At 45.6% G+C, this 27,686-nt stretch overlaps 2 protein-coding genes across 2 annotated transcripts; one reads left to right on the top strand and one right to left on the bottom strand.

The window, feature by feature from the left end:
* Positions 1 to 236: 236 nt before the first annotated feature.
* Positions 237 to 14,413, bottom strand: LRR1 (leucine rich repeat protein 1). Its single transcript, XM_045016959.1, has 4 exons — positions 14,219 to 14,413; positions 12,592 to 12,690; positions 4,450 to 5,177; positions 237 to 1,377 (listed from the first exon to the last, which is right to left on the bottom strand). Exons 1-4 carry the CDS (start codon positions 14,396 to 14,398, stop codon positions 1,125 to 1,127), a joined length of 1,260 nt encoding a protein of 419 aa, XP_044872894.1. The 5' UTR covers positions 14,399 to 14,413; the 3' UTR covers positions 237 to 1,124.
* Positions 14,414 to 19,312: 4,899 nt separating this feature from the next.
* Positions 19,313 to 21,148, top strand: RPS29 (ribosomal protein S29). The gene is made up of 3 exons (XM_045015462.1): positions 19,313 to 19,471; positions 19,828 to 19,927; positions 20,738 to 21,148. The coding sequence occupies exons 1-3, from the start codon at positions 19,410 to 19,412 to the stop codon at positions 20,744 to 20,746; spliced, it is 171 nt and encodes a 56-aa protein (XP_044871397.1). The 5' UTR covers positions 19,313 to 19,409; the 3' UTR covers positions 20,747 to 21,148.
* Positions 21,149 to 27,686: the final 6,538 nt, after the last annotated feature.

The following is a 27,686-nucleotide window of genomic DNA, read 5'->3' as shown; positions in this document are numbered from 1 at the left end:
ACATGTTCTGACGTGTCCAAGCTCCTTCGGCTCAGGCAGTCTAAAGATTGCCCAGAAGCTCTTCTACTGAATAATCAAGCCACGGACAAGACATGAATTAGGAGTGCAAAGGCTCTCCAAACATTTCAGAATCTTGGTCAAGATAAGAGACTGGGACTAGTGACCGGAAAGCATTAGATGATCATAATGGACAAGTGAAATTGTAACCCAAAGCAAGATCTGTATAAATTCACATGTGCAAGAAAAAGAATTTCACCATTTAATAATTGAAGTAATCATATAAGGAACATCCCAAGAACCTTAAAAATTTACATGATGCTTAGAAATAGTAAACAATTTAGGCTGTGAATGTGAAGCTGTCATTTCTCTCTCACATGACAGTTATAAAAAACACAAACATTTGTTCTGATAAAAAAATCATAATACTGTTTCCTGTTTGAGGTGAGCACCCTACACATGGAATTGTTTATGGAACCGAAAATACCTGAAGAGTGTTTTAGAACAAGTCATACTCTTTGGCAGCAGACTACTTTGCTGCTCCACAATAAACAAGTGAGTGAATAGACATAGGACTCCTGCTCTCTAGCAGGAAAGGCACCACACTGTGCTCTTACTGAAGGAGAATAGTAGATTCTGGATTACGAAAAAAGTCTACTACTCTCTAGCTGATAGAATTCAGAGCATCAAGCAAGGGACAGCGTACAAGACTGACAACAGAAACAAGCAGAAATTCACTCAACTCCCTCCTTCTGGCAAGAAGAGGTCATCTATTCCATAAAAAAGCATAAAGAGAAAAAATAATGAAGCTTTGGAGAAAGTTACAGCAATATAAGCAAGCTAAAATACATTCTTACTAAGAAGACTCAAGTTGGGAGCGATCTCTCTTTCTGCACTGAAGTGATAGCTACTTAAGATTAGTGAAACTTTAAAGCACCGACACACCACATCAGGCTTACAGTGAGAAGGCTTTGTAAGTTTGACATTATTAACTATTTGTAGTGCACAGTCAATGGTTTGTCTCCATTTCATAACAGCAGACAAGGACAGCCAAGCAACATTTGATTTCGGAGTCCTCCATCACTGGATGAAACTTCCCACAACAGTGCCTTTGCTGTCCCTTAAGATCACCTATTACTTTGCAGATATCTATCTAGAAACTGGGAATAGCAAGTTAGAGAGCAAAAGTAACAGACAATGGGTGCCTCTGTACCTCCCATGTTATCTACAAGGACCACAGTATGAGCTACATGGTGGAGATTCATGGTCACTGTTGTCTGAATGAAGCAGCTTAGACAGGCACTTCCACATTGACATGTTTTAGCTACTTCCAGATCTTCACAGAGGTGAGAAGGAAGGAGATGACAACCATAAGGGATCCTGTTGAAAAAGATGAGTGTGAGAGAACATACCGCAACAGTAACCAATACCAGTCAAATTTAGTGACTGACGCATGCATTGCTAGCAATTGTGCTACAGATATCCCTTTGTAAGAGGAAATAAACACAAGTCTGAATGAGTCTGTTCATCATCTACAATGCCAGACTAGCATTCCAGCCAAGATGGAAGTAAACAAAGTGCAGCCATGTTCCTGGTTGCTTTGTTAAGGATCAGGAACCTGGATCAAGACAGACACAGTGAAAAAGAGCCAGAGAGCCATGCTGGTTATAAAAAAGCATTACAGTGCTAGGACAGATGCAGGGAGAAAAAGAGAGGGGCAACAAGAATTTAGCCATCACACCATACATTTGCCTCCCCCCCCAACACTGGTGAGCAAGAGCTCTGTATGATCCCTCCCTCCAATCCATTCATAATACATAAAGTATCTCAAAGCCTGTGACATAGAAGAGACAGTGATGTCAGATATTACTTATGCTGATAAGAGTAAGCAGGAAATAGCATAAATTAGATATTTATAAAAACTGCTTTGAAATAAACAAAATGGTAGCATGTCCTAAACATCTTAACTCGGCTTCTTGCTGACTTACTTACCTTCTCTGTCATGACACTCAAGAATCACTTCAGATCAAGAACTAGAACCAAGAATTCTCCCTCATGCAGTTATTGTTCTAAACAACCATAAGAGACTCTGCCCCCCAAATTAGTTCCCTCTAATTTGAGGAGTGAAACCACAGATAATCCAAATTCTGACTTTGCATATGGAAAACTATAATGCTACAAAGTATAAAAACATCCCAAATATAGTTTAGGGATTTTGGGAAGGGCTCCTTCTGAGGCCTTGTCTACGCTACGGGGGGAGAGCAATCTAAGTTATGCAACTTCAGCTACGTGAATAATGTAGCTGAAGTTGATGTACTTAGATCTACTTACCACAGGGTCCACACTATGCTATGTCAATGGGAGACGCTCTCCTGCCGACTCCTCTTGTTCAGGTGCAGTGCAGGAGTCAACGGGAGAGCAGTCTGTGGTTGATTTAGCAGGTCTTCACTAGACCCACTATATTGACCGCCATTGCATCCATCCCCTGGTAAGTGTAGACAAACCCTCAATCTCCCCTCATCCTTGGAGTCAATTAGCAGCAGTGTATTACAATGATTATGCTTGGCATATTAACTAAAATAAACCTTCCTGAAATCTAACTGGCTAGTGTACTGGCATTAAATTCTCTAGAGATACCCTACTAAAAGGGAGCTGGTAGCAACCCCTATATTTAGGTTGCTTAGCACTTTTTTGAGAGCACTTTTAGCTTGTCACAAGTGTACTTTGTATTTGGAAGTGGGGGAAAAAAGTATTCACAAAGCTTCATCAGGACTGTATTGAGTAACTCACCTCAGAAGGGGCGGTCAGTGGCAGTGAGAATATAAACTAGATATGAGCTAGCCAGTAAATTCACATTATGAGAGTGCCCCAAATACCTGTATGTACTTGTCTGGAAGTACAGGTTACAAGTGGACAGGACTTTACAGCTCATATTTTAGAGAAAGGACTGGGGAAACATTCCAGAATTTTGATAATCTACATTTTATTTCCCTTTTCTTCTGTCTCAGGATCCTATATTACCCCTTCCTCACACCTCTCCTAATCCCAACCCCATTTTCTTGTGTAGTCCAGAAGCAGCAGGCTCTTACGGCTTGCAGCTTGGGACTTGCGCATTTTTCCTCTGCCTGTCTCCCCTAGCAGCTGTTACTGGGCATAGCAGCTCCACTCTTAACACAGCTGCTGGTTTCTATACAAACCAACAGGCAGTAACGTTTAGGAGTTGCACATTGTAGTAGCCCCAGGTGGGTGCAGATGGCAGACACTGGCCTTGCAGGGAAGCTGCTTATTTCCTGCAAGAATACGATGGTAATTACTTTGTTACTCAGAGCTGGGTCTTTCCAAGTTAGAGGTGAAAAGCTCCACATCCTAATCCCTAAAGCCAGTTAGCAATCCTGATGCTGCAGTGGTTCAAGAAAGCCAGTGGTAAGGTAGATTGAGATCTCAATTGGAATGATGTAGCTACAGCTAGATATTTACCTTCCAAGCAGTCACCTCACATTTACCCAAACTCTTTCCAACACTGCTCAGATCTTCTCTAAAGCCCTGTCCACACAAAGAGCAGAACAATGTACAAACACACTTGCAGCTGGCAGTTTCAGTGTGGAGGGATTTCTTGTCCTTTTCAAAAACCAGCATACCAGCAGAAAATGGCTACCCACTAGCAAATATTTAGCATGGTTTCTAATATGGATGTGTGAACACAGGTTGAGTGGCAACAATGCGTGAAAGCAGCCTCAAGCCATAGTGGATAGGACCCAATATAGAATCATAGACTTTAAGGTCAGAAGGGACCATTATGATCATCTAGTCTGACCTCCCGCACAACGCAGGCCACAGAATCTCACCCACCCACTCCTGTATCAAACCTGTGTCTGAGCCATTGAAGTCCTCAAATCATGGTTTAAAGACTTCAAGGTGCAGAGAAAAGTGACCCGTGCCCCATGCTGCAGAGAAAGGCGAAAACCCCCCAGGGCTTCTGCCAATCTGCCCTGGAGGAAAATTCCTTCCCAACCCCAAATATGGCGATCAGTTAAACCCTGAGCATGTGGGCAAGACTCACCAGCGATATACCCACATGAGAAAACCCCACCACAATAGAAACCCTGCACTGGTAGTTTCAGAAGAGACCAATGTTCATGGAAACTGGTGTATTCTCATAACTTGAGAGAGCAGATGTTCGTTACTGAAACTATACCTGTTCTGTGGATAGAGGATTTCAGTCTACAGGTTTCACTCTGACCGCCCCTTTCAAAAGCTTCAAGTTACAGTTAAAAATCTCAGATTCTCACCATTATTACACTGAGCCTTGAGAGATGAACTTACATTGAGTTTAAAGGAACTTTTCTGCTACCCTGTAATTTACTGTAATTGCACATGTTAGTCAAAGTTAAACACTTGCCAGGTTGTTTATCATTCTTTTTCAAAGCTACAGACCAATCATTCTATTCTTACCTGTAATTTACTGTTGCTCTTGCAGCAGATTCTAATAAAGTTAATGGTATTTTTAGCTGTATGCTGGGCACAAGAGGATTAGGCTGTTCAAAAGGGTTTCCAAAGAGATCTAACTTCTCAAGTGAGAGATTTCTGAAGTCACTGGGCAAAAAAGGAAGCTTATTACGGGCTGCTGACAGGAAGCGTAGTTGACTTAGCTGGCCCATCTTGAATGGCAACCTAATCAACTCATTATCATCAAGCTTTAAGTGAATGAGTTCTTGCAGTTGACAAAACTGAACTGGAAGTGCTTTGATTTTATTTTGGCTGAGGTCCAAAAACTGGAGAGACTTCTGAAGCGTGGAGTTGCACAGAGCTACGCAGAAGGACTCCAAGTGATTGTTGTGCAGATTAAGCTCCTGAAGGCTGACAAGGTCACCAATAGTTTCTGGCAGCTTTTTGATATGATTGTGGCTTAAATCTAGTGTTCGGAGTTTTTTCAGACAAAGCATTCGCATGTCGACTCGGGCGAGTTTGCAGTATGAGGCCTGCAGATGTTCGAGGGAGTAAGGGAAATTTTTGGTTAGCGGATAGTCTCTTCTCGACATAATGATCATCTTAGTTTTAGGTTTTTCAACTTCTGAAGTCTTTGCTGGAACCAAGACTGAGAGCGGCAGTGCTTCAACATCGGTGCCTCGGTGAGCCAGCCTCACTGCTGCAAGGAAGCTCTTTAAATTGCTGGCATTTGCCTACAAAAGCAAAAACAGAATAACTAAACGTTTCACTTTTAAGCCTCCTCTACTTGTGCTAGCACTTTCTGAACTCTTTTGTACAGGAGAGTGTGACAAGTGACACTGAGTCAGCAGGGTAATGAAAATGGCAACGGGAAAAAGAGACCTAATTCAGGCTTGTTTTGAACTATCTAGTAATTGTATTTAAGTACCAATGATACAAATTTCAGTTAGAGAAGTTACAACCTCTCCTAATCAGTCAGAGCAAACAAAATGCACTACCATAGCTCAAAAAAAAAAAAAAAAAAAGAACAGTGCGCAAGAGTTTGAAGCTGAGAAGCTAGCACAGAATAAGGGTTGGAAAAGGAGGGCAGCAAGTCACAGCTGGAACATGCCCATTTCTACAGACTACACACATGGGGTGGAGTGGGAGGCAAAGCTTTAAGGCTATAAACAGTGTTTCTGACGGCCCCTAGGCAGAGACAAAAAACAACACAGGTTGAGCATGAGTGGCATTCTGAGTGTGAGGCACAGTGGAAATTCTGGACTAACTGGTTTAACATCAGTAGAGCAAGTTCAGATGTTCTGAGACAGAGAGGTTAACTGGTTGCCCATAGTCACGCAGGAAGCTTCTGGTAGAGCCAGGAAACCACCCTACTTTTCTGAGGAAATAACCATCCTTGCTTTAGGTTGGGCCCAGAATTATGACAGCACCCTGACATATCACATGAATAGGTTTGCGGAATACCAGATGACTTGCATGTTAAGTAAAGATCTAGCACAACTTTAATAGATTTAAAGGAGGGCTGTATTGGTACAGCTGAGGTTAAATAATATGGCATCACTTTCAAATGCCTCAGCTCTTTTGAAAGCTTCCCAGTACAAATCTAATCCAAACTACCTCTCATAGAAAAGTAACTGGCATGCAGTAAACAGCCAGATTAAGCTATTACGCACCTCAAAAAACAAACAAAAAGCAGATGATGAGGTGTTCCCACAGACAACACGCACTTCTCTCTCTGTCTTGTGCTTCAGGACTGTGTGGAGACTGGGAGATCTGTACTCTGTTCCCAGCTCTGACAGTCTGTGAGCTTGGGCAAGTCACTCAGTCTATACGCTTCAGTTCTCCATCTGTAAAATGGAGGATAGTAATTCCTTTCTTCCACCCAAATGTCTGTTTAGATTGTAAATTCTATAGGGGAGGGGACTGTCTCTTACTATGTGTCTGAAGTGACCAGCACAACGAGGCCCTAATCCTGGGGGCCTCTAGGTGCTATTGTCATATAGATAAACCGTATTTTATTAAGATAGCAGTAAGGGCCAAATAAACGGGATTGCACTGCTAACAGTCTGACTGGTTTTCTTACTAAGACAACAAATATCTAATGTCAATTAACTCCCCATTCAATGTCAAAGGTGGCAAATCAAATCTGAACATTAAAAAAAATACCCTCCCAATCTCTGGGGAAGTGGGTAGATTTGTTGTGACTATACACCAGAGAACAAAAGTTACACATAAGATTTCCTTAGCTCTAGAAGTGGATATCACAGTTTCCAAGAGTTGGGATCTGCTAAGAAGCTCTTGGATGCCAGAGGCTGAAGTTAAAACATTCTGCAACTTCAAGATGACAATACTTCGTCTTTTGGTGTCTCAAAGAAAATCCCTCCACATTATCTAAGCAAAGTTAGTATTATACCTCTACCAAGAACAAGTTGAGGAGAAAACCCACAAAGACATGCCCATGCAAATAAAATAGGTAAACGGTTACTCTCAGAAATACTTAGGAAATGACCCCGTGATAGTAATATAAGTGAAACTGGAATCAAAATATCAGAGCCCCAGCAATAAAAAAGGATATTGTAGAAGCATAGTAAGCAGTCTGTGTTGCTGCCCTACAAATCTCCCGGACTGGAACTGATCTGAAGCTGGCTATGTAAGTAGACATTCTTTGGACCTAATGGATCTTAATGTGATATTGCTGGTGCAGGCCTGCTAAAGGAAAATAAGACAGTTGATTGTAGCATGATCTTTTGCTCCAGGGTTATAAAATAAAGCACTGGATGGATGTTCTAAAGATCTTTAGTCTACTCTAGAGAAACTAGGAACCTCTCTACAACAAGGTTATGAAAGAGAACATTACCAGAAAGGATATGGAAAAATTATAGGCAGGGAGATTGACTAGTTAAGTCGGAATTCTCACTTTTGGGAAGAGAACAGGATGAATCCCCTCAGGGAAGAGTCCCCTCTGCCCCCTTCAGGCTATGAGGGACCAAGCCTTGCGCTGCAGTCCCACATCCTGCTTAGCAGCACAGAGCAGGGAGGCAGGTTCTGGGAGCCCAACCCAAGGGTGCTGGGTTTGGGCAGATTCCTCCCTCAGTGGGCACAGGACTGTGTTTTGCTTGGGACATTCAGCAATCACCCCCCCACCCCGTTGCCATAACAAATAAAAATGTGCCAGCTCCATCAGTAACCTGTCCCCTCACCTCCAGGAGCACTCCTGGACGAGGCTGCTGTTGAGTCTCTGTCAGGTCTTTTTCTACAGGCTGTACAGAGGTTTGTCTCCTCCAGGAAGGTGGGGGACATGGCAGATGTTCCCAGCCCTAAAGAAGCTGGTGGGCTTGGACCAGGCTCCAGTCAGAGACAAGAACATCCCTGTAGGACTGCAGTCCATGAACCAGGGATGCAGAGCAGGTTTGCCAAGGGGTCCAGCATAATATGAAAATTGTTATCTGAGGGGACGGGAGAATCATACTCTGGCACTGATGCCAGGGGAAGAACTTTGTTGAGGAATATATTCCTACTCAGGAGATCCAAGTCACCAGCATCCACTGGAACTATGAAACTAATGATAATATGGCATGAAGGCTGTCGTCTGGGATGTAGGTGACAAAGGAAAATGCAAAGCCAGAGCACCACTAATTCTTAAAGAATTTAGAGTGGGTGTGTTCCTAGATCCTGAAGCTCATTCCAGAAGCTGAAGTCATGGTCATCAGGAAATCTGAACTCAAGATTAGAGTGGCTCAGAAGGAGGTTGCATGAGTTTTGTGAAATGTCCACATTCATATCCAATGAAACATGGAGCTTTTTAATTAGAGGTTTTAAATGTAATAAGCAGCTCATGATTTACCTTCAGCTGCTTCATGGAATGCTGAAGTTAGCAACTAAATAAACTCTACATGAATACTGTAACCTAGACTGACAGATGAAGTCAGTCGAGCAGTTTTCCTGTAGACATGTAATGAAATCCAAATGGGTCTTTAAGCCGTACACATTTTCCACTTCAATGTGTATACCTCTTGTAAACCCCTGAACTGCTGGCAGGCCTTCAGCCTTTTGCTCAGAAACAAACCTTCGGATTTGTTTCATTTCAGAATCAATACTGAGAGAGAAGGATCTTCAATCAGGATGCAAAGAATACTCCTGGGGGCATTCTATGCCAAAAAATTAAAAATTCTTCAAATTTTATTTGTCAAAATAACACTACATAATCATGCCAGTTTCAATTATTCTGGTGATTTATTTCAACATACCTGTCCAGCAAGTATGTCTGCAACAATACAGATACACAAAAATTCCCCAGGGAGTAAAGCTTTAAAGAAACCCCTATGACAACCCAGTTCGTGTTTCTTTACCCCTCCCAAGCTCACCTGCAGGGGCCCCCCAGCCAATAGACCCAAACCACCTCCTCTCCAGAGCCCAACCGTGCCCCCGCCCCACAGCCCAGATACCTGCAACCCCTCCCTCACAGAGCCCAGCTGCAGGGCCCTGCCTGTCCCGCCTCTCCCCGCTCAGAGCCTAGGAATCCAGAGGGAGAAACAGCCTGACACTTGTTCCCAAGCTTGCACAGCTTCTTGCATGCTGCCTTCTCCTTCCCTCAGGGCATGCTGGGAACTGCAGCTGCCAGGAACCCTCTAGCTCTGTGGTTCTCAAACTGTGGGTCGAGACCCCATTTTAATGGGGTCGCCAAGGCTGGCTTAGACTTGCTGGGGCCCAGGGTCAAAGCCTAAGCCTGAGGGCTTCAGCCCTGGGTGGCGGGGCTAAGGTTACAGGCCACCTGCCTAGGGCTGTAGCCCTTGGGCTTCGGCTTTGGCCCCCAGACCCAGGGTCCTAGGGCTTTGGCTTTGCCCCTGTCAGGCTCAGGTTTTGGTCCCCCCTCCTGGGATCCTGTAATAATTTTTGTTGTCAGAAGGGGGTCGCAGTGCAATGAAGTTTGAGAACCCCTGCTCTAGCTCCCTCTCCCTCCTCCCAGCAGTGTCTTCTATCTGCAACCTGGGCTCTGCGGAGTCCAGTGGCCCCTAGTGGCGGCTAGCAGCACTGCAGCCCATTTCTGTGGGGGAAAGGAAATTCTGCATGCATGTTAATTTCTACAAAATTCTGCATTGCGCAGTGGTGCAGAACTCCCCCAGGAGTAAAAGCAGCACACTGGTTCTAAATGATCTTATGTGACAAAACGTTCATTGCAATTGAATCAGGTATTACTAATTGACTGTGTGAATCAGGGCCACCTATTGGCAATACCAGGTCACTGAAAGCTCTTACGGTATACAGGACCACCCTAATTTCCAAAATATTTAAGCCAAGTGATTATTCAGAGACCTTAAGTCCCTTAAATGGGTAGCCACTGTGTGTGGGCTTTCCTCCGACACAGGATGCAGCCATCATTATTGCAGTTTTGAATCAGAAGAATTTGCAAGTCCTTCCCCTACTGCAGATTTTCCCTAGATCAACACAAACTGTGCATCTGAGGGGTCAGTTATCAGAATGCAGAGCAAGCGTGTGTTTTATCACCACCGCATCTAACACATTCCATCAGTTACACAAACACAGCTCAACCATCAGGCCAAATACTCTCAGCACTAACCTTCCGAAAACTTGCGGGCTCAGATCAATCCTCTCTGCTACATCCATGTGTTGTGGATCCCCTCTTGGTAAAGAAATTCTTGTAACTATTTATACCTAGCAGGGCTCCTATATACTCTGGTCATCCTTGCGAAAGAATCTAAGGCTGAATAGTTTAATATGAACCCTAACTCCAGTATGACAGTGGTAGGACAAGTATCAAGGGGTAGCCGTGTTAGTCTGTATCCACAGAAACAACAAGGAGTCCGGTGGCACCTTAAAGACTAAGATTTATTTGGGCATAAGCTTTCTTGGGTAAAAAAACCCTCACTTCTTCAGATGGTAGGACAGGCAGGTGCCATCCAACGGCTTGTGAAGTCACATCACATTACTCAGTCATCCTGACAGGGAAATCATGAACTCCTACCAACCAGTCAAACAGCACAGCCACACGCAAGATTTCCGAAACAACCACTTTTAGAGAAACATCCTTATCCTACTGACAATTGGAAAGGCACTACATGCTCTACCAATGTCAGAAACAGACTTCAACCCTAACATAAGTAACTGTTGGTCTTATAAAGGAGGAAGGTGAGACAGGACAGAGTCTGCTCTAAAATGAACAGAATTATATAGTTTTAAATTAATTTAAAGCATCATTTTAATTAAATTTAAAGCATTTAATTTTTCAAAAAAATATTGTATCCACCAAACTGAAGTGCTAAGATTTTGAATGGCTTCGGAAGGGAGTGGAGGCCCAAAGTCCTCAGATATTAAGGTGATGAGCGCTGTATAAATGGACAGGCAGGCGAGGAGGTTGGGGGGGTAGAACTGGTAGGTGAGAAACTCCCTGCCCTCATAAGGAAAACCATTTTCAGGGGCTGGATGTGCTGGTTCAATGGGTTCTTCCCAGAACCTCCAGTTCTCAGGAGCTTACTGTTGGAATCCATTAAACAGATAACATCCTTGCAATAAACATTTATCAAGTGTTGCCAGTATTGCTTCTAAGGTTTCAACTTTTCTATAAGTCTGCTGAAGCTATTTTTCTGTTAACAAGAACCATAAGCTGTTACTAAATTTAATTCTTTGAACAACTTTTCTTCAAAGGTAGAATATATTTTCCTCATAGTACCTACATTTCCTTCTTAGCATAAATCCCAAAATTGACTTAATTTAGATTAGAGACTCAGGAACACAACACAAAAGCGAAAGGTCATAGGGAAATAGTGCAGCTTCCTAAACAAAAGGGTGAACAATTACTTTTCCTTTAGCCATACAACTCAATTTTGAGATTTTAGAAAAATAATCCAAGAAAGGTTAGAGGTTTTCCTAAATTCTGCATCAGTTCTAGACAGGCAGTTCTGCCAAGGACCGGCATTAATTGAGCAATAAGACAGCAAGTTTTGCAGTTTTGAATCAGAAGTATTCAAATGTATTGCTGGTACATTAACAGAGGCCTCTAATTTTGCAGCACAAGCTGAACGATCATTTTAACAGTGCATTATTGGTACATGAATACAAGCACTGAAATAATTGTAAGGAAAATCCATGTAGTAATTTTGTTTTGGAAAAGAAACAACATAACGTGGGAGGAGTAACAGAGGACTGGCTAGATGAAAAAGAAAGATAAGGATGCTGCCTTTTAAAAGGAAAGAGGAGAGAAAAAACACTAGCCAAATGAGGAAACCGAGTGGCAGAGATAGAACAGCGGGGATATGGAAAAACAAAGGAAAGAAAGTTAACATATCAAAGCAAAAGCAGCAGGGATCTGCTTTGTCTGCAAAATGAGGGGACAACCCAAAAATCCCACCCCATTTTAAGATATATAACACAAGTCAATTATATTTTTGAATCCTCACAGACCACATATCCAAAGGCTATTCCTTTGTGGCTAGTTAAGTTTGTGGGGCCCCAAAATAATTGTCTGGCAGGCCCAAACTGCTAAGACTAACACTGAGTATAGCCTAACTTTTCCTTTAAAAATATTAGGGAAAATTGCTCAGGTATTTGCATTGTGACTTCTCATTCACTCTGAATAGAGAGATGCCTTATATAAAGGCAGACAGAGAAGCAGATGATGTCCTGTCAAACTTCCTGGCTTGAGCATTTATGACATCTATATGACATCATTACAGTATACTTTTATTTTTACACAGCAGACTTCATACAGATCACCCCAGAATACTTTTTAGTCCAGATATTTGCTTTGGACAACAATTAAAAAGTTATGCACTCAAATATGCACAGGCATGTAGGTTATGGAGCACTTAACACTTAACTGTGGAAACCTAGCTAAGGATGGTGTAGTGCCATGAATTCCTACACAGGGGATCCAGTTCTAACACCAGATTGAGACCTCACACTATATGCACCAGTAGGTGCTGGGAATGCTGCAGAGTCAGAATGCATGTCAGGTAAGAAAACACCTCAAGGAGGTTTTATATGCCAACTCTTCTGGGGCTTGATGTGTTTACTAGCTACAGAAAGAGCAACATTCAACACCACAGAAAAACGGTCAGGGGCTCCCAAGTGAACCACCCACATAAAATAAAGAAACCCGGACAGAAAGCTAGTCCACTATCAGTTCTCTACCTTGCTGAGACAGACATCCACTGCAGGTTCTTTCAGACGAACAGTAGCTTTCCCTTCCTCCACAAATTTGGTGAAGAACTGCTCAATGTTCCCCTTTAACTGTTTGAAAGAAAAGGGGGAAAAAGTGGAGAGCTTGAGTGTAAAGTCTTCCCAAGAAATCAGGGGGTATTATTTAATTTTGGTTAAACAACAGTAAGAGTCTTACTGTTAAATCATGCCTTTCATATATTTTGTAAAAGCACTTTTCAAGATATGGTTTAAAACTATAAATTAGGCTTAATAACTCTATTCCTGGTGTAGTACTAAGTACACAATTTCTTTTTTTTTTAAATTGTTTCTTTATCTAGTAAGTTGTAACAGGTTTACAAATCCTTACCATGCAAATAACAGAGATAGAACAATCACTACAACAGTGACCTTTCATTTAGAGAAACATTATACAGTAACAATAATCAGATCTCTCTATTTAAGAAGGTATTACCATATTACAGAATGAGCATATTTACACATCCCATGACATGTCATTTCTAGTCATTCTATTAACTTGAGCGAATACTTGGATTACATATATTTTACAACCCAGGCATATCTATCAAATGTCAATATTAAAAAACAACTTTTCTAATGCAGAGACATTGGAATCTTGTAGGGATGGAGAACACACTTAAGCTTTGCTAGTGCCTAAGTGAAAAGCACAACTAGACAGATACCTGATGTTGTGCTGGTCTGTAACCTCTATTGAAAATTTGCAGCAATATCTGGACTAACAAAAAATTGAATACATACAGGCCCATCTGATTTTAGACCCTGTCTGATTTAAGTTTAGCTTCTTCAGGGTACTCTGTCTACTGAACATAAACAGTGAGTCGTCGTTTTTGTGGGTACTGACTAACAGGGCCACCCCTCCGATACTTGTCTACTGAACAGTCATGTGGCTAGGCGGCAGAATCACACAATGGAGAGGACATTAACTCAAGTCGTACTTTTGTCTGAAATGTTTACACGCTATTGTTATGAACACCAAGAATTGCCAAGATCCCAACGGCTAATGGTATGGAGTGGTTAGTCTCAGTTTGTTTATTTTGCAAACAGGCAGTTTCCCTTGCTTGCCCGGCTTGTTCTCATGGCTTCAGAAGAGCCACTTTCAAAAGACAGGAAAAGGGGACGGAGAAGCCCCCGAACCCGAGAGCTAAGGCGCTGGTGTACTCAGGACCCACTCTCCACCCATTCCTCGAAATGGACCACTGGCTCACAGCGCCTGAAGGGGTGTCACCTGCAGGGAGACGGGGGTGTCTCACCTTGGGGAGCCCGGGTGCTGTGGGTGCAGGAAATCTTACCCCCTACCTGGCTCGGTGAAGTCACACTGGGTGCAGTGTGGGCAGGTCTCCCCTTGTACCTAGCCCGCCCCGAAGGGCAAGGATGTGAAGGGTCCCCCCTCGGGCCCGGGCCGGCGGGGGGGAGGGGTCTCCCCTCGGCCCGGCGGGGGATGGAGGGGGAGGGGTCTCCCCTCGGGCCCGGCCCGGGAGAGGGGGGGGAGGCGGGGTCTCCCCTCGGGCCCGGCCCGGCGGGGAAGGGGAGGGGGAGGGGTCTCCCCTCGGGCCCGGGGGGGGCGGGGCGGGGGCCTCACCTTGTACCTGGCCCCGGCCCGGTCCCGCGCGGTGCAGACCATCAGGCAGGCGCTGTGGCCGGGCGGCCGGTCGGGCGGGCGGCCCAGGGAGAGCAGCGCGCGGGCGCCCCTGGCCCGGCCCCGCAGGCCGCAGCTGGGCAGCAGGCGGCTCCGCACCTCCACCTCGCACTGCAGCCTCATGCCGGCCCGCTCAGGCGGCCCGCGCGCGCCCGCCCGCCCGGGGGTCCTGCTGCCGCTCGCGCTCCCCGCGCCGCCTGGCTCAGCTGCCCGCGCGCCGCCTGACTCCTCTGGGCCCTCCCTCCGCCGGGGCTTTGTCTGTGCGGCGCGTCGGCCACCACGGGGCCCGAGCCTCGGTCTCCTCCCCGGCACGGGACCTCCTGGGCGAGAGCGGGGGCCGCCTGGCGGTGGGAGTCTGACAGGCAGGTGTGCGGTCACCCCGGCCGTGTGAGGACCCCTCGCAGGAGAGCGCGGTCCATGGGCTCCGCCTCCTCGTGGCTGCTCCTGCGCCGCCTTGCGGTGGAGGCCGGCATAGCCCACGGGCTGCCAAGCCCCGGTGCCTTGGCCTGACTCCCCCTGCCCTGCGTCCCAGCAGCGTGGGGACCAGCGCCAGCCGGGATCCGGGGTGGCTCCAGTGACCCCAGGCATTGGGGGGCGGGCGGGCAGGGCCCGACCTGTGCTTCAGTGTTACAAGGGTGGGTGGACCTTCAAACAGGCTCCCCTCTGCTCACACCCACCCACCACCACCACAGGTGTGAACGGGCAGAGGGTGCAGCAGCAGCAGCCCCTTCCGCACACCCCTCTACACCGGCCCCCTGCCCCAGGCAGCTCGCTGGCTAACTGGGTGCTCTGGCTACAAACACTGGGCACTGGGCCTTGGGGGGAGAATTACCGAGAAGCGGGTCAGGGCACACGGTTGCCTGTGCCTCCATGCATCTGCTTTGGCCAGCTCCTTTCCACAGAGCACCCCCTCTCAGCGTGACGGGGTCACTAACTTACCTAGACTGCAAGTCCCTTGGATTAGGGACTCTCTAGTGTGTGGCTTGTACAGCGCTGTGCACACTGTCACCACTTAACTACTGGGAACAATAATACCTGCCTGGGGCAGTATCCACCTAGCACAACAGTTTACCAGATCAAGCTACACCTGTGACTCTTGCTGTACATCAGGGCTTGCATCTACAATGGGAACCAAGAGTAGGAGTAGATTCTTCGTCCCCTGATGTGTTAGGCTCAACATGGGATGTCTTTCTGGAAGATACGCTTTAGTGAAATACAAATGATTGGGCTCAATATAGGGTTAACTGAGTAGTTCTCTGGCCTGTGTTATACAGGAGGTCAAAATAGATGATCTAATGGTCCATTCTGGCCTTGGAATCTGTGAAGCTGAAAAGATGCATATTTTTTCTAATGTAGACAGGGCCTTTTCACAGCTGTGGTCATCATTAATAATGAAAAGGCACTGAATAGAAAATATTTTCTTTATTATGTATTCTCTCCACCAAAAAATCTTCTTCCTTTCATTAATCTCATCAAATGGGTCCTCTGTGTGATTCGTGATCAGTGTTGTATCCTCTATCATAACACACGCTAACATGTCTTTGTTTATGAACTCCCACCACTTCTTCTTGGGTCTGCCTCTCTGCCTTTTTCCTTCAATCTGTTGGATTCTCTTACCCACATAGTTGTCAGATTGCGCTTTACAGATTAAACCATGTGAGCCAGTGCTCCCTCAGTGTTTTTCCATCCACCAAAAAAAGGGTCTGAAGACATCTACAAATGATACCTATATTTTACCTTGATTTGATTTTATGGCACTGTGTTTATTTACATACGTTTTCCTGCCCATGTAAATGATTGTTGCCTTTAATTTGAAAGCTTGTGTTTATTTCCTCACACTTTGCTCCATTAGTGAATGAGTCCTAATATCTATGAGTTGAAAACACACTCCATCTAGTGTCAACATCTGGACTTGCATTGCACTTAAATGTGCATGCACTGTACGGTGTCCTAAACTTTTAAAACGAAATGAGAATTTGAGGCCTATAATAAAATGTCCAGTACCGGGGTAATAAGAAGAAATGCCACAGAATTGTGAATAATGACAGCAACAAAGCTCCATGGTGAAAAGGGGGTGTCAGAGGGGAGAAGCTAGTAAACTATCTGTGCCTTGTGCTGAAAGCACTCATTTTGGATTGCAATGTCCTGGGAAGATCCATCCCATGCTCGTGTACATTGGAAGTCTGGAATAATTCCATTGGAATCAATCGAGGTGTAAGCCAGATCAGCCTCATGGTCCTTGTATTTGGGAGGTTACACAGACTAGCCTGATGATTTAATCAACACCAACTTGTTATTGAGTCTAATGACACACCAATGTCTTGAATGTCTATCCCTTCATTAGTATTACTGGTCTGAGCCAATGCCCATTGAAGTCAGTGGGAGTCTATTCACAGAGTAAAATCCTTTCTACTTTCCATCCATCTTGATTTTTTCCCCTAAGGAATAATTTCTGCTTCAAAGTTGCTATGTAATCAAATCTTGTTTTTAAATTAAACATTTTTAAAGTAATCATATAAAGGAGTTTATGTGTACTTAGACACACTGTTCATTTAGAGCCTGATCTCAGTGGAAAGGCTCCCAAAGACTTCAGTGTTTTAGATTAGAAGCAATGATTATGGTTCCTGCAGTCTCAGGTCCTATGTAGTCTTGTAAATATAAAAAGAAAAAAGTTAAAATAGGAGTTGATGGAATTTGGGGAATCAAAAGGTTCTGTGGCATAAAGAATCCAAGAATCAGAGTCTGATCTCAGTATCCCTAGATTAGATCAAATCTAGAAGGACTAACTCTGGATTTACACTGAAAGCAAAATTTGGCCCCAACTGCCAGTGCTTGGAATCTTGGGCTGAGTGGGGTGGCAAGGAAGATGGTGAGGGATGCTTGAAGGTAGCTGAGCTGAAAAGGAAAGGGAATTTAAATCAGAAGAAAGATTCAAGGGGAACTAAACAGTGCTCTGGAGTCAGAAAGAAAGCAACACCTTTGTGGATAGTTAAGCATTTATTTTATTAGTTGTTAAATCTTATTTTATTCACTGAGTCAAAGAAGTTGGTCTCCTCAACAATCGTTTCTGCAGCAGACACGAAGTGATTGGATAGTCACCATCTCTAATGGCTAAGAATTGTCTGTCTAAGGCTGAGAACCATTTTTATGTGGGGGAGAGCAAGGGGCTGTGACTTGCTGCTTCTGTATTTGGACTATCTTGGGAACTACCCAGGGAAAAGATTTGGCCTATAGCTCTGTCAGGAGAGAGGAACCTGGCACTGTGATGACATAAAACTTAATATCAGGAGCTGAGGCAACATCCAGCTCTCGTAGCTGCAAGACATGAATTGCTGGTGAAAACAGAATTCAGATGTATGTTAAAGTGGAGACCCTTTAATATTCCCATGTCCCTTACATATCAGTTGATAGGAATATTCCTATTGATCATTTTCTCCCTTTTTTCAAACCCAGGCTTCCCATAATACATATGTAAGCTATATCTTAAACCATTGTTATTTGTTTTGTTTTGAGCATAGATCTATTCCCCTAGTTCTGTGATCTGGCCATTGGGACAGGTGGAACTTCTCGGCCTGATTTTTTCCTCTCGGTCACATGGCTGTTACACCAGTTACTTTAACCTCAGTGGCGTTATGGCTGGTTTACACAGCTGTAAGCGAGGGGGCAATTAGGATCGCTGTGTCGTAACTGTGGAGGGAAAACGATACAGCCCTGTTTATATCTCCTCCCCACGTTATGAAAAGTCCGTGCCTCATCACCTCCCCATTTAAAAGAGACTGGGGCATATTTTATTTAACCGTATCTCACCAGAGCTTGTTCCCCTTTATAGAGAGTGCGTGTCACTCCTTCCTTCCTGCTAGGAAAAGCTCTCGACCACAGTCGCTGTCAAGCGGAGCTATTCCAATGACACTAACTAAGCTGGGAGTCGGACTAACGCACTTCTCCGCTTCTCGAGCTGCGCAGGGACTGAATTAGGGACATTGATTCAGGCACGGGACTGACCCCTGCCGGCTGCTGGGGCGATCGCAGCGGCTCCGAGCTGCATTTCCAGCCTGGGGCCAGTGGGAGGCAGGAGATGCTGAGCGAGACGCGCAGAGAGGAGGGTGCCGGTGTCTCGCCGGGTCGGCGTGAATAGTGGGGTGGAGCGTGGGAACAGCCGCTGGAGCTCCGTGGGAACAGCCGCTGGAGCTCTGCATTGGGGGAGAGGGGGGGCTGGTGTGACACAGCCCCTGTCTCTCCAGCCCCCCAGGAGCTGCAGAGCTTCCCCACCAGTGCAAAGGGCCATGGCACCCCTGGGGGGGGGGCTGAGCCGCTGAGCCCCGTCTCCCCCAGTAACGATCCTCGGTGCGCCTAACCCCCACCCAGTTCAGGATTCCAGTGCGTGGGTGCCCACCAGTGACCACCCTGGGGGTGTAGGCGTCCCTAGCTCCCCCCAGTATCCCTGGTTTGTAGGTGCCCCATCACCTAATTAAAATTCCTGTGTGTGGGGTGGGATCCCCTGTCTCCCCATATACAAGCTCTGCGGGGGGTGGGTGCATAAAAAGAGACCGTGTCTCACTGTCTTGCCCAGGCTACGCTGCAGTGGCTATTCACAGGCGCGATCCCACTACTGATCGGCACGGGAGTTTTGACCTGCTCCGTTTCCGACCTGGGCCGGTTCACCCCTCCTTAGGCAACCTGGTGACCCGAAGCTTCCCAGGGATCACCATATTGATGCCGAACTTAGTGCGGACACCCGATCGGCATAGCCCACTGCAGCCCAGAACTCCTGAGCTCAAGCGATCCGCCGGCCTCAGCCTCCCAAGTAGCTAGGATTACAGGCGTGCGCCACCGCGCCCGGCGATGCTGTTACCTCGCAGCCTGATACTAGAGGCTGCTGTTAGGATGACGTCACGAGAGGGCGGGGGAGCAAAGTATTTCTGCGCCTGCGTAGGATTGATGCCTCGCTGAACTTGTTCCACTCGCGCCTGCGCACGCCGAGAGACACGCGCTCCGATTTCAGCTGCGCCTGCGCAGTCTGCGGAGAGCCGAGGGATTTCGCTGTGCAAGCCGGGATGTTCCGGCCGGGCTGGGTTGATTAGCGCATGCGCGAGGGCCCTGACTCTCTTTCGGCGCGGTGCGAGCAGCGGGCAGGATGGGTCACCAGCAGCTCTACTGGAGCCACCCCAGGAAGTTCGGCCAGGGCTCCCGCTCGTGGTGGGTGCCGCCGGCTGGGGCCGGGAGCCCGCCCGCCCGCCCCAGCCCCGGGCCGCCACGACGGGCCCCACGCGGGGCGGCGGCGCTCGCGGCCTGGCCTGGCCGGGGCGGGCGGGGGGCTGGGAGCCTGCGGGGACCGGGCTGAGGTGGGGCCGGGGCGGGGGGCTGGGAGCCCGCGGGGACCGGGCTGAGGTGGGGGGAAGTGGGGGGGGGCTGAGGTGTGTGGGGGCGCGTCCGGCCTCTGCCCCGGCGTGGCGGCCGGAGGTGGGGAGGCGGGAGGCAGGGGGCGGGCGGGGCAGGCCCTGGGGACCGGGAGGCCGCGGCGCTGACCGGCTTTTCCCGCTCTCGCCCCGCAGCCGCGTGTGCTCGAACCGCCACGGCCTGATCCGCAAGTACGGGCTGAACATGTGCCGGCAGTGCTTCCGCCAGTACGCCAAGGACATCGGCTTCATCAAGGTGAGGGGCCGGGCGGGGCCCCTGGGGCCGGGCGGGGCCCCCGGGGCCGCAGCAGGTCTCCGGGCTCGGCTAGCAGGGACGGCGCGCTCCGCAGCTCACCCTGGTGGGAGCGGGGTTTAAAGACACGATGCCAGGCCTGGACCTGTCATTTGTGTAGTTGGTTTTAACGGACAGGTCATCAGTGCAGTGGGATTTGTGAAGAATCCTGTGGCACCTTATAGACTAACAGACGTTTTGCAGCATGAGCTTTCGTGGGTGAATACCCACTTCTTCAGATGCAAGCCACGAAAGCTCATGCTGCAAAACGTCTGTTAGTCTATAAGGTGCCACAGGATTCTTTGCTTCTTCTACAGAACCAGACTAACACGGTTACCCCTCTGATAAGTGGGATTTGTGCAGTCCCTTAGATCATTGTCAGTATTGTTACCCTGTGCTCTAAGAAACTGACCTTTTTCCGCAATACGTGTGCTCAAAGGAAATCTCCATATTTATTGAGAGGCAATACCAGCCCTTGTGCGGTACAGACAAACTAGTTGTAGTTGACTGTACTGTGCTTCATGAAACTGGGGGGTACTTGGAAGCTTGATAGTTGTAACTTTGAAATCACCGTGTACATGATTTGGTTCTGATCCTGGCAATCTGTTCCTTATGAGCAAATAGTTACTTCAGATGGCACTAGTATAAGCCTTCTGCTGCAAGACTGAATCCTGATGTTTAAATGTCCATGTAATAACCAGAGAGAATGCATGATTTGGAAACTGCTAATTTGTCTAGCTATTAACTTCACAACTCTTCTTTTCCTTATTTCAGTTGGACTAAACTCTTCTCAAGAAGATGAGATGTCACAAGGAGACTTCTGGACATAATTCTCTGCCTAATTTGGATAACCGGGTGCACTAAATTTACAAAGTCTTTGCCATGCTATTTTGTGTATAAAATAAAATGGCTTAACAGTCAATTCTGCTTTGTTTAATTTGTGGATACTTGAAATTTCAACTTCCATTGTAAGGAGTTAAATTTGCTTCACTGTAACCAAAGTGAAATGATTTTGTGTACTATGCTCCTTTGTTATACTGTTATTGGAATATAATATTTCTTAATGGGAGTGTTGTGCAAAGAAATCCTCCATCTTTACAGCCAACATTGTATGAAACACAGCTTAGTACACTTAAAGTACTAGACCTTATTCTCTCAGAAAAAAGGATTAAACTGTTAACACAATCTAAGAGCTTTGGGTTTTTTTGATAACTTCTAAATGAGTGAATAGGGCACCTATTGCCTCAATATACCCTAGGAAGTGGGTGTCAACACTGTAGTTAAACACTTGTGGCTGACCTGTGCTAGCTGTAGATGTTCAGGCTTGGATTGGAGCCTGAACTCTGGAACTCTCCCTTGGCATTGCAGGGTCCCAGAGCTTGGGCTCCAGCTTGAACCCAAATGTCAGCTTAGCTTGAGTAAGATGGCATGGGCCAGCTGCAGGTGTTTGTTTGCAGTGTAGCCCTGTAGGGTGAAATGCAGGTCCCTTCCTGGCAAGGCAGGACAAGAATGTTTAACTAGTTACAAATGCAGCATCAACCCTACCATTAGTAGCTTCCCACAAGGGTAAGGAGCGAGAGGCAGTACACAAATAGGCATTGTTTTGCTGGACTGAAGGGGAAACTGTCTAGCATTGAGTGTCTTCTACAGTTTAGAGGATAAGTCACCGATACAGAGTGATCGGGAGAGTTTAATCTCTATGGAAGCAAACAGTTTGTGTTAATATGGGTAAACGTATACATTTCAGAAGAGAGAATGCAGGCCATACACTATGGAGGACTCTTCTCCTGGGAAGGTGTGATTCTGAAAAGATTTGGGGGTTGTGATGGATAATCAGCTGAATGAGCTCCCAGTGCAATGCTGTTGCCATGGGGCTAATACTCCTTGGATGCTTTCATAAACATACAGTTAAGGGTTAATTTCTTTTTACCTGTAAACAGTTAAGAAGCTCACATAACTTAGCCGACACCTGACCAGAAGGACTGGGGAAAATTGGGGGAAGGCAAAGTTCCCAAAGGGCTCTTAAATATTTTAATAAAACATTTGGTGGTGGCAGCAACTGTTTTGCCTAAACTGGTAAAAATAAGCTTAGGGGTTATTTATATAGGTCCCCACATCTGTACCCTAAAGTTCAGAGTGGGGGGGGCACCTTGACACTTTTTAGCCTTAACAGTTAGTTCTACCTCCCTTATGTGCTCAAAGACTCTTTCCACGTGTTCTTCCCATGAATCAGAAAAAATGGCCACATCATTACAGTAGGCAACAGCAGATTTTCCCAATCCTGCTAGGAGACCATCTACAAGTCTTTGGAAGGTGGCAGATGCATTTCACAGCCTGAAAGGGAGCACATTACATTTATACACACCAGCATGTGTGATGAAGGCTGACCTTTTCTTGGTGGGTTCATCTAGCGCTACTTGCCTGTACCCATTGGTTAAGTCTAAGGTAGAGATGAATTGGGCATGTCCCAGTTTTTCCAATAGTTCATCTGTGCGTGGCATTGGATAGTTGTTGGGATGAGTTACAGCATTTAACTTAGGTAGTCCACGTAAAAGCGTATTTCCCCATCTGGTTTTGGAACTAGAACCACTGGAGATGCCCATGCACTGTTAGGATTAGGGGGGACACCTTGACGTGGTGGGATGTGAACTTCTTAACCCTTTATAGGTAAAAGAGAAATTAACCCTAACTATGTTTATGACAGATGCACAATGAGGAATTTTAAGTGGGAGTAGAGGGGTTATTTTCCATTTATATTTGGCACTGGTGCAGCTGCTGCTGGAATGTGTCCAGTGCTGGTATCCACAAGTCAAGGAAGATGACAGATTGGACAGGATTCAGAGAAGAACCATAAGAATGATTAAAGGATTGGAAATTATGCCTTCATAGTGAGTCGAGGAGCTCAATCTATTTAGTTTAACAAATAAAAGGTTAAGGGGTGACTACAATCTATATCTACACAGGAAACATTTGATGATGGGCTTTTCAGTGTAGCAGACAACAGGTATAACAACCCACTGGGTAGAAGTTGAAGCTAGACTTCAGATTGGGAAATGAGTAATTTGACCACAGGAACAGCTTGCCATGGGTTGTGGTGGATTCTTTGTCACTGACAACTTTTAAATCAAGATTGGATACTTTTCTAAAACATCTGCTCTAGGAATTATTCTGGGGAAGTTCTATGGCCTGTGTTATACAGCAGGTAAGATTAGATAATCACAGTAGTCCTGTTGGGCCTTGTTGATTTTATTTTTGTAAAGAAGAACATTTAGGTCACAAACCCTCAAATTTATGAGGGTTAATACTCTGACCTTTGGGAGGAAAATGCCATGCTGATTAGAGTGACAGTTCCTGTTGATTCACTACAGTATATGCCATCAACTCCCACTGGAACTACCAATAGTGCTCTAGTTAGAAATGGGAATGAGCTGCTGGCGTTGTATTTGAAGAATGGGTAATTTTGTTAATCTAAAGAAGAAATAGATCACCCAGACGTTTATATAGGCTTAATGCAGGAATTACTGGATGAAATTCTATAGGGTTGCATTGTGCAAGAAATCAAACTAGGATCCCTTCTGGCGTTTGAAGATGCGATGCATCATACTTAACCACTTGTGTGTTATAAGAAGTACTTTTCTGTCTGGAAAGACTATTTCAAGTATGGGTTTTAAAAACTTCGCTAGATGGGTGTTGCTGTTTGCTGATGCATGATAGCCTGAAGGGATTCATTTGAGAGCAGGGTATTCACCCACGAAAGCTCATGCTGCAAAACAAGGTGCCACAGGATTCTTTGCTGCTTTTATTTGAGAGCAGAGAGATCTGGAAATTCTTGGACTTTGTAATCTACTTTTCTGTTCCTCCTAGGCCCACCTTAAAGGGGCACATGTCCAGATGCACAGGGCTGATAGAAACTGACAAACCACTAACAGTTTTCTTCAAGTCTAGCTTGTTTTTTCTCATTGAAACAAACGTCAAGCCTTGTTTGGGAGAAATTCTATTCAGCTTTAGCAAAGCTTTGTCTGTGCTTCCTCCTTGAACTAGAATGATCTTAACCAGAACAGACTTTATATTTAAAAAAAAAAAAGTAGGAAAATTATATTCTATGATGGCCAGGTAGGCTCCTTTGTTCATAACATTAAAGCTAGTGAACTGATTTGTTGATTGTTGGTTTGGGAATTAGCACTAAATGAGACTCTTTGAAGGCTGTAGCTTCAATTTTTTTTAAGTTAGTCGAGGACCAAATTTCTGCTTGAATGGTTGTAAAAGTTTAAACTCTAGCCTTGTGTTAAATTCTGTACTCCTATACTGAGTCTTCTCTATTAGTTTCCAAGTAGGCTCCAGCCTTTGGGAACTGAAGCCTGGATTGATCAGCATGAAACAGCAAATCCAAAGTGGTTTAGCACGAGAAGCAGTAACCCATAGCATTTTTACCTGCTGTTCCCAAATCCCTTATCCAGTTAACTTAATCTTATTCCTTTTATTACTAAAACAAAGTCCTGCACTTTTACTATTGCCTCAGTTTCAGCACCTCATGGAAAGTTGTTCTGCTCTCATCTCTGTTGTGAGGAAAAAAAAATCTTAACTCAGTTTTTTGTGTTTTTTAATTACTAAGAAGAGCCATAAAACTAAGTTTAGGAGATTCCAATCTAGCTCACCTCAGGAAGCTAAGGCCCTGAGACTGCAGAGATTTGTGCACTCACTGGGACTACCTACTGTAGTAAAGTTAAGAACATGTATAAGTGCAAGATCAGGGCACCCAAGTAAGTGGTGATGTGTGGAATCTCCAATTAAGTAGAATTGTAGGCAAGTAATTTTTCATTTTTCTCTTCCTACAACCAAAGGGCAACTCCAGCTGGTGATGCTGTTTCCCTTTGCTGCTGTGAAGATCCTGGGCTGGATTCTCCGGAACACTCAGGCAATAATCCAGGTTTATAGTTGCTTCATCTAGGTGTTTGCATCACTGGAGCCATGCAAAGCAGCTGGAGTGTACGGCTGTTCTTTGATCCTGGAAATCAGAGAAATTATTACTGAACTGAATTATTCCTTGTCTTGATTCTTTTTAGAAGACCATTCAACATAAAGGTCAGTTTCTACATTCAAACTGTAGAAACAAAAGGTTAATTGCCCTGTGAAGCTAACCAGCTCAGCAGCCTCTACCAATTAATACAAGTATAGGAACATCCAGTTAGAGGTTGTCAGACAACTTCTATTTCGCTTGAATGCTGCCTTAAAAATCAGAAATTCACTGGCTTAATTTTCATACCAAGTATTTAATTCTGTTAAATCTGTCTGGTGTTCAGTGGACACTTTTTGACTTGTCAGTATTTTTAATTTGTTCTGTGTTTGGCTGGTAATTTACTTTTTTTAATGAACAGGGGAAAGCCAATTAATTTATTATTTGCCCGTGTAATTTGTCAAAAGGAGCTGCTGTTAATTGAGGTAGAGAATTTGGGGCTCCAGTATCAGGGTCAGGGGCGGCTCTACGTTTTTGGCCGCCCCAAGCAGTCATGCGCGGGAGGCGCCCCCGAGCTGCGGGAGCAGCGGACATCCCGCGGGCATGACTGCAGAGGGACCGCTGGTCCCGCGTGGCTCGGCTGGACCTCCCGCGGCTGCGGACGGTTCGCAGGTCCGGCGGCTCCGCTTGAGCTGCCGTAGTCATGCCTGCGGGAGGTCCAGCCGAGCCGCGGGATGAGCGCCCCCTCCGCAGTCATGCCTGCGGCAGGTCCAGTCGTCCCGGGGCTCCGGTGTACCTCCCACAGGCATCACTGCGGCAGGTCCGCCGGCCCAGCCTGCCGCCCTCCCCTCCCCGGCCGCAGGGCACGCCCCCTAGATTTTGCCTCCCTAGGCACCAGCTTGTTTTGCTGGTGCCTAGAGCCGCCCCTGATCAGGGTCAATTTCCCCGTAGAGTGATTCACGGAAGCATGCAGGCATTTATGAGAGATATTTGCAGAAATGTGGGCTAGGGGATGGGATTGCATTGGGCCAGTGACGAGCCCAACCAGGTAGTGGGGTAGCGGTGGGAGAGGAAGAGGAATGGAATCCTCCCCAAGCTGCGTAGCTTACTCTCACCCAGTAATAAATATGGTTTCTGAATCATCATGCACCTTCTTTGTCCAGGGGTACACTGTTTCTGGGCAGCCTCTACCCCCACATACAGACAGAGCAGGTTTCCACTGGCTGTAGAGTCTCAGTCTAGAAATGGAATTTTTGTATATTTCAAACATGAGATTTGCACAGCAGTTCTACCAAACATAGAATTTACATAAGTGTTTTCTTAACAACCTACTTGCATCAACACAGCCTTAGAGGGTAAACAAGTCTCCAGTGCAGATTCTCTGCATCACTGCTGCACAGTGTGAGACCTTTACAGCAGAGAGAAAAATCAATATCCTTGAACTAAGTGCTAAAGCCACTAAAGTCACCAACAGATACTGCATCAGAATAGATAACATGGTATTAAGCTTAGAGATGCTTTTCATTTTTATTTCACAAAAAGAAAAAATGCATATTAAAGGATTATACTGTATGCAGCATTGTAGCCATAATGAGATGAGGTGGGTGAGGTAATATCTTCTATTGAACCAACTTTTATTGCTGAGAGAAAAAAAGGTTTCAAGCTTTAGGTCCTGAAGAAGAGCTTGGTTTGGTGTAAGCTCAAAAGCTTGTCTCTCACACCTGCAGAAGTTGTCCAATAAGAGCTATTACCTCACCCACTTTCTCTCTATTAGAGGACTGACAGCTCTAAAGAGTCGGTGAGACAAAAAAATTAAGGAAGCAAAGCGAGGAAAAAATGGGAATTTTATTATTGGAATCCATAAACTACTGCATTTGTTTTACCTTCAGTTACCATTTCATGTAGATATAAATAAAACTTAATACTGGTGACATTATCTGTCCATAAATCTCAAAGTCTGGAGGTTAATATCCTCCAGAAACTGTGTTGAAAAGTGTGGTATAAAAGCCTAGACAGCTTTGCAAAGGTCGTTGGGTATTATTGCTCCGGCTTGGATGTGAAACATCATCTCCATTACAGAGAGGAAGGATGGTCCAGTAGTTAGGGCATTGGCCTAGTCCCTGGGAACCAGAGTTCAATTCCCTTCTCTGCTACAGGCTTCTTGGGTGACTGAGCAAGATGCTTCAGGACAGATTCTCAAAGATATTTAGGTGCCTAACTCCTATTGACTTTCTGATACCTGTGAAGACCTGGGCCTCAGATCCCTATTTATAAATGGGATAGTAGCACTTCCCCATCTCACAGGTGTGTTGGGGGAAGAAACACATTGAAGATTGTGAGGTGCTCAGATACTATGGTGATGAGGGTCATGTAAATGCCTAAGAAGAGGTGAGAAACTTATGTGCAGAGAGGTTAAACAATGAATTAGTGGCAGAATAGGTCTCACTCCCCTGTCCTGTCTACTGGAGCACTGCCTGTGTAACTGTAATTAGTATTTATACGGGCCCCAGTACCATAGGATCTGAGCACTTCACAATCGTTAATGCATTTAGCGTTTGTTTAATGCCTAATCTCCCATGTTGTAGCAAAACAAGCCTGCCCTCCCCTTGATGTGTTTAACTCCGATTAGCATCATCGGATCTGTGTTTGTGCAAAATGTCATACAGAAAGTGGGCACTAAATAGTATACGAACATAGTAACGGCCACGCTGTGTCAGGCCAATGGTCCATCTAGCTCAGTGTCCTGTCTTCTGCCAGTGGCTGGTGCCA

The sequence above is a fragment of the Mauremys mutica genome, chromosome 4 (assembly GCF_020497125.1).
Source record: "Mauremys mutica isolate MM-2020 ecotype Southern chromosome 4, ASM2049712v1, whole genome shotgun sequence".
Lineage (NCBI taxonomy): Eukaryota > Metazoa > Chordata > Testudines > Geoemydidae > Mauremys > Mauremys mutica.
Note: the sequence above shows the minus strand (reverse complement) of the source record. Positions and strands in the feature narration are given on the sequence as shown.